Source organism: Pipistrellus kuhlii, unplaced genomic scaffold (genome assembly GCF_014108245.1).
Source record: "Pipistrellus kuhlii isolate mPipKuh1 unplaced genomic scaffold, mPipKuh1.p scaffold_m20_p_3, whole genome shotgun sequence".
NCBI classification, from domain to species: Eukaryota; Metazoa; Chordata; class Mammalia; order Chiroptera; family Vespertilionidae; genus Pipistrellus; species Pipistrellus kuhlii.
The window spans coordinates 129,542,614-129,558,109 of NW_023425529.1; the positions used below are offsets into that span (position 1 = coordinate 129,542,614).

A 15,496-nucleotide genomic window follows, 5' to 3' on the forward strand; every position below is an offset into this window, starting at 1 on the left:
AATGCGATGAAAATATTAGCTACTGGCATGACACATAAATATATATTTTAAACAGTGAGGAAGTGAGTTGTTCTGTGCCTATCAAAAGGATTTAATGATAAGTGGAATAATTAATACCTTATTATGGTTTTCCATGAGGAAATATATGATCACAAGTAAAACTACTACTAATGTATGTTATTTATCATGTATATAAGTCTACCCTCAAATATTTGGCTATAGCTCGCTCACAAGTATTAATAGGATTCAACTTTCTATATATCGAAACACTACCAAATCTTAAAGTTACAGGTGTCCTGGAGAAACACTGAGGTCTTCGGCATCAATAAATGGCTCTATTTATTTAATAATATTCATGATAATTATGTAATAATAAAATCCTGGAAGATTTAAATTTTACCCTAGGTAAACCTGAAGTAGTTAATTTTAGAAGTGGAAAGCATTAATGGCTCAAAAATTGAATTCTTGCCTGTCAAAGTGGACTCTGATTTTGGGCCCAATGTATTATAGTCCATTTATAACTAACAGATGATACCTACTATGTTTTACACAGTTAAATACATTTATATCTCCTCAATACATTTATTGATAAATTCGGGGTTAATAAATTACATTTAAGAATTTTTCAATGTTATAAAAATGTATTCTGGCAATTACTTTCACAAAAGTTGATGTAGAAAGTAATTGATTAGCAGTTTCTTTAGTTATTTTTTCTTAAAAACTGTGCACATTTCAACATTGTCATAAGTAGTCAAACATTCTAAAAAAAATTATGGTGTCAGTTTTCCTATTTGGGATCAAGCATAAATCATAGTAACTGTGACATTATGAATTGTAAACAAATAATAATTTAATTCAGTGGTTCACAATATGTGTATTTTTCCATCTATAAAATCAAGCCATAAACCCATTAGCTAATTTGAGAGTACTAACGTTTTCATGGAATATTTATGTGGGTTAAATGCTCTGGGCATATATTATCTCACTTAACTCTGAAAAGAAATTTATTGTACCCACTAATGCCAGACTCTATACTATGTGTAAAAAGATGATGATAAGACAAAACTTTCACCCACAAGAATTTTGGGCTGAGCACTGTAGGGAAAAGAGACATTTATATCCAGGTAAGGAAAGAAAGAGAAGCATCCTGAAAAGGGCAGGGACTGTTTAAGAAACATGAACATTCATTGTGATAGGACAGTCAACAAGATTCATGGAAAAAATATTAACACCAAAGGCCATGTTTTATAGCAATTCCCCATAATTAGAGGTATAAAATGGGAATATTTTTGTTAGGTATTTTCTTAAGTTGTCACTAAAGTATTATTGGAAGCTCTGCTGATCAAAATATAATTCATAAAATAATAAAATCAGTGCCGTAAGAAAGTTCACCCAAGCTCTGGTTTCACATGTAAAATCTGTCATCTACTTAAGGAAGTTCTGAATTCAGAGGCACATAATGTTCAATGTTATGAACTGAGAATTAAAAGCATTGGCATTAAGTTCAACACCTTTACTTCACAGACTTGGAAACTGAAGAGTAAAGTCACATGAGTAGGAATTTAGACAGATTGTTTTATAAGAGACTTTGAGATATGCCAAGAGAAATTATACCTAAGAGATGAAAGTAAAGGAGCTGAATATTAGAAAATTTTAAAATAAAAATACCCATGGCTTTGTATATGGGTTAACATCAAAATATAGAAATTTCCAAAGAAAAGGAGCTTTTACTCTATGTACATCTACACAGTCACATGAGATACAGGTTCGGATTTATAATATACATGTATATAAGATTTACTATTGATTAATTTGTATAATGTTAATATAGAATTTAGAAGAAAGCCATTTTTGAACATCCAATCATAATTTGAGTAAAATTAGATTTTTTCAAATGAGAAATATATAGAAAGAAATATATTTTAAAAAATTGTTTCCACAAACTTGAGAAAAGTAATAGGTGATATAGTTATTTACAAAATATGTTTTGTAGAAAAATGGTCCACAGGTAGCATGTTAAGAATAAAGCAGTAACAAGAGAGGAAATCCAAATTTGGCCAGTTTGTTAACTCTTTTTATTACCTTTAGTGCTCTGCTTCAAATCTAGAGTACCAAAATGAAAAACTTTTATACAAGTGTGTTAGTAACTAAACATCTTGAGCACTGCCCAGTAAGCATAATATGCCACAAAAAATGTTTTATGGATTGAAATAAATCCCCTGTATTACCTACTTATAAATAGTTCCTGATTCTAAAATGGCAATGGCATCAATGAAAGAAAATCCTGTAAAGTCATCAATGAAGGAAAGTTTTTATAGTTTTTATGAAAACAAATAAAGAAAAAAATTCAACTTTACAGAAAATTAGAATACTTATTAACAAAATAAAAGCTGTACAATTATAACAAAAGGGTTAGTTTTGCATTTTATATTGTTTATTTTACATATTTGGCCCTCAGTGTATATTTACCAAGTGATTACATCATTTTGATATTCTTAGTCCAAGACTAAAATACACTAATATTACTTAGATATTCAGTAGTTAGTCCAACTCTTTAAGCTTAAGTTTCCTATAATTATAAAAAGCTGATACCACAGACTTATCTGTATCCTATATTTAATTTTTGGTAATTTAAAAATTCCATAATAACAAAAAATGTACACCAATGAGAAACTAACACTATAAATTAACATCAATGCACAAATGTGGTGATAGGAGAGTGTAGCCTAGCATAAAGAAACAGTGAGTTTAATTATATATTTCAAATGTCAATTATTATTGCCTATTCCACTAAATTTAGACTAAGGGATGACATCAGCAATGTTTTTGGATACCCAGAAAGCTCTAGAAAACTTGGCATTTGTTTGGGAAAGTAGAAGACAAAATTATTTTTGATGCTATGAGCTCTATCACAGTTTTCCTCAGCACATGCCTTTGAAAAACTCCTCCTTTTAGTTAAAGTTCATAATATTAAAACCATTTTTCCATACACCTGAGGTAACTGAATAATATTAATATGTCTATTACTTCTTTTTTTCTTCCTTACCTGCGGGTATTTTTAGAGAGAGTGGCAGATAGAGGAAAAGACAGAGAGAAAGAAGGATGTGAGAGAGACTCATCAATCGGTTGCCTCCTACACCAGCCCTGACCAGGACCCAGGCCAGAGAAGAGCCTGTAACCTAAATACATACCCTTGACCGGAATCAAACCTGGGACATCTTCAGTCAGCAGGACAATGCTTTGTCCACTGAGCCGGCAAGGGTGCATATTACTTCTTGATACATTAACTAAATTTTTATGTATTATATTTTAAATGTACTTTAATTAACCTATCCCATTAGTGTTCTTATTTTGAAAAATAAGGAGCACATTTACTCAGGACTTAATATTTCTGCTTTTATAGCCACTAGTTCTTCCAGCTAATGATGATTCAAATATTCTGTCTAATAGAGTCAATAGCTTTTTAGTATTAAAAAGATTTAAAATGTTTAAGAGTTACTGATGTTTAAGATTTAGGACCATAATGATTCTCAGCATACAAATTAACTTTGGTATCTATTCTAAAATCAATGTTTTCTTAAAAATTATCATCTTTTGAATGATTTAAAGTGGGAGGCAGCATATTATATATAAAAAGTCCAAGCTTAAAATGACACAAATATATAATTAATTTCTCTACAAATATATGTAAATAAAGTTACTTGTGATAAACAAAACAGAAATAGAGGCAAGAATGTGGATCACACTGACAGCAGTCAGAGGGGAGTGGATGGAAGTAGGAGAGAAGGCATTAGTCAAAGAACATATATGTATGACACATAGACACAGACAACAGTGTGGTGATGGCCAGATGGAGGGGAAATGGAGAATAGGGTTATCTGTAATAATATCAACAATAAAAATAAAGCTAATAAAATCATCTGTTTAATACAGATATGTATAGTAAGGTTATAGGGCTAGTAGTATAAGGCACATGATAAATGTAGTCATGAAAGAAAACAATACTTAATTTAGTAGAATCTATCAACCTAGAAAACCTATGAATATTTATTCTTAATTCAGTATAATGAATAATAGATAAGAGTGTGTATAAGAGAAAGAGCAACAGATAACAAAATACTAGTGTAAGAGTATCAATATCTATTATAGTTTCCACAATTACATAACTATATTTGAAATCATAAGATGAATTTAATAGTAATTTTGCATTGCTAAGGGGAATGTTAAAAAATTACTTTTTCTTTATGAAATATACATTAAAATATTGGAAAATGCAGGGACATGGCTAAAGTCTTTATTCTGACAGGGGGAAAAAATAAGTTTGATGGATAAGAAGTACCATTAGTGACATAGAATGATTTTGTATATGTCATGGTTAGAACATTCTAATGTTTCATATAAATGTACATTCTAAAGGCTATGTAATTCCACCTTTTGCCTTCCTAGTAATCCTTAAAGAGTGTATTTTTTAGTTGTTATAACTTTTCATCACTGTCTCTTAGAATCTTCTAGTAATTTAGTTCAGATCTGTATGCACATATAAACAATATAGTATGCTGAAAGCAAATGTAATACATACACAGGTGACTCTAAGGAGTTCATAGTATAGTACTGGAAGCAGACCAATGAAGAAATAACTTCAACAATAAGGCAAATGTTGTAATGAAGTTTTTTCTGTTGGGCACACAGAATAACCAGAAGTGGCATCCCTAGATCAATCTAGTATGGTATTTCAGGAAAGACTCCATGGTGGCAAAGTATAAAAAATAATATATGATAACAAGGTAGATAGATAGATATTGGATACATAAACAGATAAAACTTATTACTCACAAAAAAATAGTTATAAGAATTATAGGTCAACCTAACTTGAAACATCAGGTTGATGGAAGCTCTCCAGTAAAAAGTCCAGTGAGATTTATTTTTTCAGTCATGTCATTGGTCATAACTTTAGTGGTGATCTCCTCAATACCAGCTCTGCCTGGGCTTTTATATTTCTCTCTCAACCCTTCTCCACCAGTGTTCCACAAGAGAATTAAGCCCTAATATCCTAACATACATTGCATATCATAAGTTAACTTCTCTCTAATACATTTCAAATGAAAGTAGTCATATGGCATCCAGGGGAAAATTGAGAAATTTTCAGTGGGGCTTTATTCTTTTGAAGAATTGTAGTGGAGAGTGGCTGCTTAACCCAAACAATGAATTATTATATTTAAATATCATTAATTTTATTAAGTAGTTAATAGAATTAACTATTCTATTATTTATATTTTCTCACTAAGTTGATATTCATATGTCTACAAATAAGGTTTTTTATTAAGTATAAAAGGTATATGTCAAAATATACACAAGGCATAGTGTATATAATAGTTTCATTTATTGTTGAGAAAGAACTTGTGGAAACCTTAGTAATAGACAATTAGAGACCTTATGGCCCACAGATGCATTGCATCTAGTTTGCCTACCTTAGTAATAATACTTGATATCAAATTTCAAAGCAAATCATTAGAAAGTTTCCTTAATGCTGCTGTCTCTCAACTGTGCCTAGATATTGGCATGTTAACACCTGGAAAAATATTATCATTTTCTTGTTGACATTTCATGTTACAGATGGTCAAGTTTTTAGAAATATTGTATTATTTCTCCCTAAAGACTCAGCAAATATGTTTTAATATTGAATGAAAAATATTTTATGTAAACAGTCTTAATTTGTGCATAGTCTTTTTGAAGAGAAAAATTTGCTCCACCTTAAATTAGATTTTCTCCAATCCCTTCTTTCTGATTAATCATTTAAGTGCCCAATTTTATTTATTTTTCTTTTTCATAGCTGATTGTGCTTTTTCTATATTGTATTCCAGACAAGTAATACTTTAGCCCTCATGGCTCAGTTGGTTGGAGCATTGTTCTATACATCAAAAGGTTGCAGGTTCAATTCCTGGACAGGCGCATATAAGAGACAATTTATCAATGTTGCATTTTCTCTCTCTCTCTCTTTCTCTCTTTCTTCCTCCCTCCCTCTGTCTATCTCACTCTCTTCTTCTTTCTCTCTAAACAAATCCTCAGGGAGGATTAAAAATAATTATTTCCATAATTATCATATGTATATTGCTATTGCTCTATCATGCTAAGTAAAATGACAAGTGGCCCTAGGGGCATTGAGAAAGACAAACAAACCGATGGTACTCAGAGATAACTAAACAAATAGTCTCTCTCTCCTTTTTTTTTTTTTTTTTTTTTAATGTACCAGAAAATAAATTAACACCTACCTGTTGGATAAGAGAAAAGTAGCAGGTCTTCATTCATATCCCCTTTTTGTTGAGTACACTTAATATATGCTTAATTCTGTAGGATTTCAAACTGTTTGTATGCCATCTTTTTATGTGATGTAAAAATATAGCTCATTGTGTGATGAAAATCTAGTTCACATGTTGAGCAGAAAAAATAGGGCACATAATCATACGTTACCTTTATCAATATGCATTCTTTTCGACTCATGTCCGATATCATGACCGGCCAAATCTCCCTCTTTGGGCCCAGGGAGGACGTTTGGTGATAAACCCATCAGCATCTGGTTCATGGACAGCCCATTCTGATGGACAGCTGTCAAGCCCAAAACAAAACAAAACACACCATAATATACAATGATTAACTTACAGACACCCCTCCCAAATTTATAATGGTTATATATTGGTTTAACTTTAAGATTATAATCTATCTATAAGAATACTGTAAGAATAGATAACTATGGTAAATCTTGAGAATAAGCAGAAAAATAATAAGAAATAATAAAAAATAAATTTATCTGTAGTGTATCATATGCTCTCTCCAGGATATAAGCTTCCTTTACTCTGCAAGAAACTCAGTCTAAACATTAGAATGCTCTTTAACACTATGAAGTTAAAATATAATTTTTAAAAATGTAGTGGCATCAGAGAGCAAATAGAGTTTTCACTAAGGTAAGGCATTGAAATAACTGCTTATTTATACTCTAGTAAAAAACAACACAAAAACAAAACAAACAAACAAACAAAAAATCCACAAGGTTTGATAGCAAAGTACTTCCTTAAAAAATGGGTTAGAGCTCAAATTCTAAAATAAAGTGCCACTTAATTAATATCTATTAAATGGTTAAATTATTTAAAACAATAATTGCTTTCCTGAAGTATTATACTATCACTATTGAAATAGTAGGGAGATGATAAAACACCCTTATGATTTTCATAATCCAGTCAACAAATTTCTTAATAAATCATCCATGAAAATCTTGATTTTGCCCAAAACTTTAGAAGAAGGAAGAATCATTCCATACAACCTTACTTTCTCTGGAAAAAATGTTTTTAACATATCACAATACTATTTTAGAAACTATCATTTAAAATCACCACAGCAATAATTGTTTCAGGGGAGAATCTTTCATGGGGGATTCTAAAACTAGTAAAGTGAACTTTTTATGAATGGATTAATAATATAATCTTAAGATATGAGGAGTCAAAGCATACTTATTTCCAAAAACTTAAACAAAAGAAACATTACATTAGAGAAATCTGGTGGTCACCATCCTAACCTAGTTATCACAAATATTGGAGAAATACCATATGTCTCCTGAAACAATGCACTAAGGACACACTAGCATGTCTGAATGTCCCCAGCCAAAATTGCATAACTTAAATCATGAGGAAACATCAAAAAAATTCCAAACTGAGAGATATTTTACCAAATAAATGACCTGCATGCTTCAAAAATGTCAAGGTATTGAAAGACAAAAAGAATGGGAAACTACTTCAATTAATGAAACTAAAAGAATGAATATGACAAGTAATTGCAGCATGTAATCCTGGATTGGTTTTGAGACCAGAAAAAAAAATCTTATTAAAAACAGTAAAGGGAAAAAATATTAGCAGTAAAGTTGATAAAATTAGAATAACATTTATAGTTCAGAAAACAATACTATAATAATCTTAATTTCCTGATTTTGAGCATTGTTCTATGATTATGTAAGAGAAATTCCTTGTTTGTAGAAAATAACCAATGAAGTGTTTAAGGTAAAGAAGCTGGTATCTATGATAAGGGCACTAAGATGGTACTATGCCTTTAATCAGGGTCTCCCCTTCAGAGGGATCAACTGATTGGGTAAAGCTGGGTGGTGTGCATGTAAGAATTCTTTGTATTATTTTTAAATTTTTTATGTTAGTCTAAAATAAATTTATAAATGTCAAACTAAACACACACATAAATGTGCATATATGTATATGTATGCATATATATGTCTATATGTGTGCATGCATATATAGTCTGTGCATGTTTCTATATTATTTGAACAATTGTGATAGTCTACACATAAAAAATTATCTTGTTTTCATCAAGAATAAAAAATATAATGATTAATAAAAAAAATGAATGTATAATAAAATTCAAATTTGTCCATATTTCCATTTAAGTATTATGGAAAAACACTATTCTTTTTTTAGGACAATACCTTTCCAATTACAATATTTTATTAAAATTATAAATAAAGCAAAATAATCTTCACTAAATTTTTGGTTTTAGTGTCAGCATAGCATAAAACCAGACAGAATGTATTTTATTTGAAAAATGCTTTCAAGTATGGTGGTTGGGGTTTACCGGCTTGAGGAATAATGGTCTGGGAATGGTTATTAAAAAATAGCTGCAAATTATTTTTACAAAATTAGGGAAATATTTTATAGGCAGGCCAAATCAAGTATTCATATTTAGAACTGTTTTGAGTCATATAATTTTAAAAATAATGTTATTGCATACAAATCAACCTAACATTTAACTTATCCACTTCATTACTATTCACATTGAGGATTTCTGCTGTATGTAAGTATTCCTGTATAACTTAAAATGATACTTTTTTAGGAAATGATTTTTCTATTGTGAAAATGTTCTCAACAACTGTAACTCCAATAAATTTTGTGTGATTAGGTGAAGTTTATAAATTATAACCATAATTTCCGGAAATAATACCTAATTCAAGGAAGGATACAATGAAGACTGATTTATCAACAAAAAAGTAAGTGTTAATATGTGTTTTTGTTTTTTGTTTTTAAATAAAACAATATTTGATTCTTGTATAGGATTATACTAAGCAGTTAACTTAGTGGCATTTTAACTGTACTCTCAATTTTCTTGGCCAATAGGATCAAGATTAAATATCTGAAAATGTAATCATGAAATAAAATATAAGCCTACTTTTAGAATTTAATAGTAAGAATACATGACTATAATGTGCATTATTGATTGTTACTAATTCAAATTCTATAATTCACCAATTTCAAGCCTTTTAATTTATTCACTATTTGAATGACTAATAAATATTTTAATTCCATTACTTTGAAATCTAGTTTTTGTTCCTTTGTGGCTATCTTTGTCTTTTAAAGAACTAATCTTAAAAATTAGTGAATTTCAAAAATGTCACGGGTAGGATTGAAAGAAAAGAGAAGAAAGAAGATGAATAGTCCATAAGCAGCATACTTAGACACTAGATATTTGAAGTTGGAGGTGTTTACTTCAGAAACTAATCTAGAAGGTTACTTACTTTCTCTAAGTGTTTCATAGCTCAAATCTTTATGTGTGGCATCAAGGAGAGGGAGTTTATATCAGAGCCTGTTAATGTGGTACCATACCTCATGGTATTGCAAACTGGGAAACATAATTTTGAGAGATGGCTATTGCTACAGAGCTTCAGAACATGATACATCTGAGATCTATTTGGAATGAGGGCATTTTGATTAGAAAAGCCAGCTGCACCTAATAAAGTTGAAAACGGTGACAAGTAAAAGTATGAGACCTACGGATTCTGTCGGAAGAGCTCTCAGTCCTTGCAGGAGAGCTGGACACACTGCTGCTGCGATGTGATGATGGGTGACTGCCAGGCCTTCGGCCCTCCTCCAGCGAGGGGGCAGGGGATGGGCTGTCTGGAACACGCTCCTACACCACCATGGGAAGGGAGGGGGAGGAAACAGGTAAATACATTGACCTTTACTTAAGGAATGTTGATTTTTCTCAGTAATATAGAAGCATGAAGGCAATAAACACATCTTTTCATCCACATTTAGCTGTATTAAAAGACACCTTTTATCCTGAGCAAAGTCAAAGCAGGGAAACTCTAGAAAGAAAATTGTTTCTATAGGCAAATAATGTTAGTCCCCCCTTTGGATTAAAAGGGAGACCAAAAAGAACCAGTTTAGAACCTATTAGATATCAAAGAATTAATAGAATAAAGCAGGTTTCAATTCTAGAGAATTACCAACTTAAAGAAATATTTAAATGTGTTCTATTGCTTCAGCAAATGTCTAAGGATCATTTAGCACACAAATTATCAACATTACAGAGAGACCATGATAATAAGACCAGAGGTGTTGTTAATAGCTATTCCATCACAGCCCTGCTCTGAACACACCTGGATAGTCACAGTTAAAGGCATCATAGAAATCAGTTTTTTAGTATTGGAATAATTTTATTTGATTCTAACAAATCTGAGACTACCTGCTACTCCTAGCAATTCAAACATATTTTAATATGGTAATGGAAATTTCATGGAATATATATTAGTTGTGTCTCGGGGTAACTTGATACCACGTTTTTTGATATTGTTCTACAGGTTCCTCTCCATATCTCCCCCTCTGAGCCAGACTAATATGTAAATACACTGCAGAACTCTCGCCAATAAGCTATTATACATGGAGTTACAGATTAAGAAATAAGGCATTTGTTGAAATTTCCTTTTTTGAACAAGATATTTATACCATTATATATCAACACACATAGGCCTTGAAGAACTGTCTTTCAATAAGAAATACAAATTTGAAATGGTACAAGTAAACTTCTACAAGATATGTAATAAATAATAAATAATTCTTAATTGGGGTGTAATGAAGTAGATATTTAAAAAAGAATTTTAAATACTTAAAAGAAAAGTTCTAAAATGTATTCGTTCTATTGGAGGCCATTGTGAAGCTATAAATGGCTAATGTTTTATGAAAAACAAAAACTAAATTCAAGGCTATGAACTACCAGTGAGAAAGAGGGTAATTCATGTTCTTGGTCTCAGAGGTTCCATTAGCCCAGGGTATTCTGCAATCCTCCTTTACATTAAATCACCTGGGAAGTTCTTAAACATGACTATGCCTGGGCTTTACACACAGAAATTCTGGCTTAGTGAGTGTTACTATTGAACTGTGTCCCCAGAAAAGATTGAATGTGGCTTCATTTAGAAATAGGGTCATTGCAGATGTAATTGGTTAAAATGATGTCACAGTAGAGTGGACTTATTTCAACATGACTGTGGTCCTTACAAGAAGACATTGTTAAGATATGAGGGGAAAATGTCATGATGATGGAGGTTAAGACTGAAGTTATGCAGCTACAAGCCAAGGAATGATCAAGATTGCATCCACCGCTGGAAGATATTGGAGAGTCAAGGAAGGATACTACCTAGAACCACAGAAGCAGCATGCTGCTGCTGACATCTTGATTTCAGATTCTGGACACTAGAAATGTGAGAGTATGTAGTTATGCTGGTTTAAACCACTCACTTTGTGGTACTTCGTTATAGCAACAGTATTACACTGAGTCTGAAGTGGAATTCAGACATCAGTATTTTTTAAGTCTCTTCAGGTGATTTTAATGGTCATCCAAGATTGAGTACCACTTACTTCATAACCTTTTTTTTTTTTTTTCAGTTCTGGGAACATTGTTAATAAATAGATATGCTGAGGCTTAACTTTTGAGGAGCATGACAAACAAATGAAAATAAGAAGAAAAAAATGGTCAAACTCTTATCCAAAATTTATGCACAAAATGACCTCCCATTAGATATTTTTATGGAATAAACAATAACCCATGAAGTAAGAAACTTCATGAAAAAAAGCTTTGCAAGACCAAACAATAGTATAACCAAAAAAGGAAACAACTATATTCTACTCTAAAAAGTTGCAATGTATATTAGAATCTGTTTTAAAGATAACTTCTTGAAATTTAGACACTTTTAGACAGGTCAAAATGTGTGGATTTGTTTCTGTAATGGATAATTAATTAAAATCTCCCAAAGAACAGATGTTATGAATATTATGCTATAATACTAGTGCTTTCCCTTAATTTATCAGAGGTTAAGAATTAAATGCTATATTTCTTTTGAATTTGGCTGTTATGTAGGTAAATGTGAACATCATACAATGCATTTTTCTACCCACATAATATAGCATTACATTTGAAAGACTGAAAATGAGTAAGAGACAGAGGTGGAACAGGAAATATGGAAAGAGGAAGACACATACATACCCCCCAAATGTTAAAAATTTTAAATTAACTTGTTCAAAATGATTTATGGATTTATAAAAACTATAGTGGGACTCTTATAGTCTGTATTAAGATATTAAAAATATATCATATCCTCTATAATAAAAGCCTAATATGCAAATAGACCAAACAGTGGAACAATTCGGTGGAATGACCTGTCTCACCTGTGGGCTAGGGGCAGCTCCTGCATTGAGCATCTGCTCACTGTGGTCAGAGTGCATCATAGAGACCAGTCATGAGATAGGTCTGTGATGCTCAATGCAGGAGCTTCCCCTAGCCCACAGGCCCCAGGCTAGCCAAGGTGGGTGCCAGTGGGTGCTCCGATCGCCCTGCTGGTTGCCCTACAGATTGGCTCTAATCGCTAGGCAGGCCCACAGATCCTACTCATGCATGAATTTTGTGCACCGGGACTCTAGTATATAGATAACTGTTTAGATGATTAGAGATATTCTATAAGTAATATAACCTTGATATCTATAAATTCTAATAAAAAGAACAAGTAAAACTAATACAAAATAACATTAAATATAAACTGTAATTGAAAAAAAACTAAAAAAAATATATAAAAAACAAAACTAGAAGATGTAAGTTTGTCTACTCTTTAAAACTAATTTCTAATACATCTAACTCAACACTTGCATTGTATAGAAACACCTGGCATGTATTCAAGAAAGAACATTGCTGTACTTTTATATAAACACAATTTTCTAATACTGGCTGGGTGGCACAGTTGGTCGGAGTGTTGTCTCATACACCAAAAGGCTGTACGTTTGATTCCCAGTCAGGGCACATAGCTAGGTAGTGGGTTTGATCCTCAGTTGGGAATATATTGGAGGCAACCAATCAAAGTGTCTCACATAAATGTTTCTCTCTAAACAAATCTTCAGGTGAGGATAAAAAAATAAATGAAATAAATTTTAAAAAGTAAAAATAAATTAAATTAAATTTCTAAATTAACTTTTCCATTTTATTCAATAGGTCACCCACAGATAAGTTTATTCAAAAGTCCACTTTAATATTTATCTTAATGATTATGTAAGTGATCATAATTTCAGTGTCTCAGGTTTGGCTGAATAGACATAAAGTGCAATCTGAAAATAAATCTATCCTTCTAAAATCATTTTGCAAGTCTGAGTTTCCTGTCATAATAGATTTCATAGAAGTCCTAATGGAAAAATGAGAAACTGATTTTTTCCTGAGTATTTAACTCATAAAATACTTAAATATTTAATGCATAACACTCTAGAAACAATGTATACACCATTAAAACAAATTATATTTTTATTTTCCCCACATAAGTATAAAAGTATTTAATAGTCAATATATTTCATTGTCAAAGTTTACTCTAATAGTTCTTTTCATTTATGCATTATTCACTCTCACATTTACACAGACAAAATACTCTAAAGATAACAATAATTAAAAAAATAAACTAGATTAAAATGTTAATGTAAAATATGCTGTAAAGGCATAATTTTAGGCTTAGGGAATATGTAAAATTATAATATTTAATTTAGCTTTAGCTTATTTTTCCTTTATATTTTTTGTCTATGAACAAAGGATACAAAGAGAATACTTAATACTTTTGTTGCAAGAACATATTTAATTCATGCAAATTTTTATTATGTAAAAGCTTAAGTATTCAATTGAAACTTTCTATAAATTGAGATACAACATATTCAGTCATTTCACTTAATGTATAATTTCAATCTTTAGAACATGATGTATGTTCTTTGAAGAATTTCATTAAAGGAAAATCCATTGAGTAAGTATAATTTTAATACATTGTTGTACAATAAATTAATTTATTTCAACAGCTTAATTCTTTTATCATGTTTATATGCTTTCCTTTCCTGAGTTTGCTGTGAGATGGAGAATAAGGGAGACATTAAAGGATTGCTTAGGAGAGAATCTTAAAATGATTACTAAAACAAAACAGATAATGAGTTTTATTCAGACAGAAGAAAGAAGCAGTTCCATGTCTGTAGGGAAACTATGTAAACTGGTAATGTCATTTCATTTGTGTAATAACCTTTAACCTCCAAGATGGGACTGAAGTAGGACAAAGAGGAAGAATATTTAATTTAATACTTCAACACACTGTTTTATAGTCTTGCATCACAAATCCACCAATCAATAAAGCACAATCTTTTGCAATCTTCCATCTTTATAAAACAAGCCACAATAATAAATGAAAATTTAAGAGGAATACTCTCTCATGGTAAGAAAAAAAAGAGGTCATACTAATAAACTAATGCTAACAGAATAACAATAAAGGGAAAGCTGCATTTATTGCCTCTGGGTAGAATAAGAAGTATTGGTCTCTAGGATAATTCAGAATCAAAGGTTGAATTCAAAAAGATGTATTATAAAATAAAAAAGTATATAATGTTCAGTATTATATTCATATGATTAACTAAATATTTAAAAAATTACATTGTCTAAATGCCTCCTATTCACCACAAACTGCATTATATTTTATCAGCTTAAAATATTTTTTTAGAGTAAGTCTAAACACAGCTCATTTCCCTAAAGAATTATTTTCATTTAGCTTTACTTTATGTCTCACTCTTTTTAATTATTTTCATTTTCATCTATCAGTTAAATATTCTGACACTAAATATGCTATAGATGTGGGGAGAAGATATTTCTATCCTTAAATGTTCTCTTGATATAACTTTTAACTTACAAAACTGAAGTTGGCCAGCACTTTGCATAACCTAAACACTTGAACTTTAACACAACTCAGACTTGGGTAAAAAAAAATATAGACTGGACACATAATATGCACCAGTGTCCTAGGTTCTGCCTATGTATAAATAAACAAAACGAAGGAAAGTCCTGTCCCCCATGCAGCATGTATCATAAACTAGTATATGTTGTTAATGAAGTCCAAAATCATACACACTGCTTAAGTGTGGCATCCAAATTCCTTGTTCTGGGAACATAAACAGAGAAGGTAAATGGTAGAATTGGGATTCTGGATTTAGGAAAATGTTAAAAAGGACTTCTCAAAGACATAGTAAATGGTGTTAATAAATTTGCATCTGATACAGGCTAAGGCAACCACCATGGAAACTCCATGACTCAAAACTCTAAACTGCTGACTCAAGAGATTTTTGCATAGTTCTTTGTATTTGTTTTGATGATGACACTCAAGAAATACTCAGTT

The 15,496-nt window shown here is 31.0% G+C and overlaps 1 protein-coding gene across 1 annotated transcript in view; it reads right to left on the minus strand.

Annotated features, from left to right (window-relative positions):
* DACH1 (dachshund family transcription factor 1) overlaps positions 1 to 15,496 on the minus strand; it is a 425,048-nt gene that overhangs the window by 117,504 nt on the left and 292,048 nt on the right. The window contains exons 5-6 of the mRNA XM_036456831.2: positions 9,819 to 9,954; positions 6,469 to 6,603 (exon numbers count right to left, since the gene is read on the minus strand). Of these exons, the coding sequence (XP_036312724.1) occupies positions 6,469 to 6,603; positions 9,819 to 9,954 (271 nt within the window). The remainder of the gene's footprint in view (positions 1 to 6,468; positions 6,604 to 9,818; positions 9,955 to 15,496) is intronic.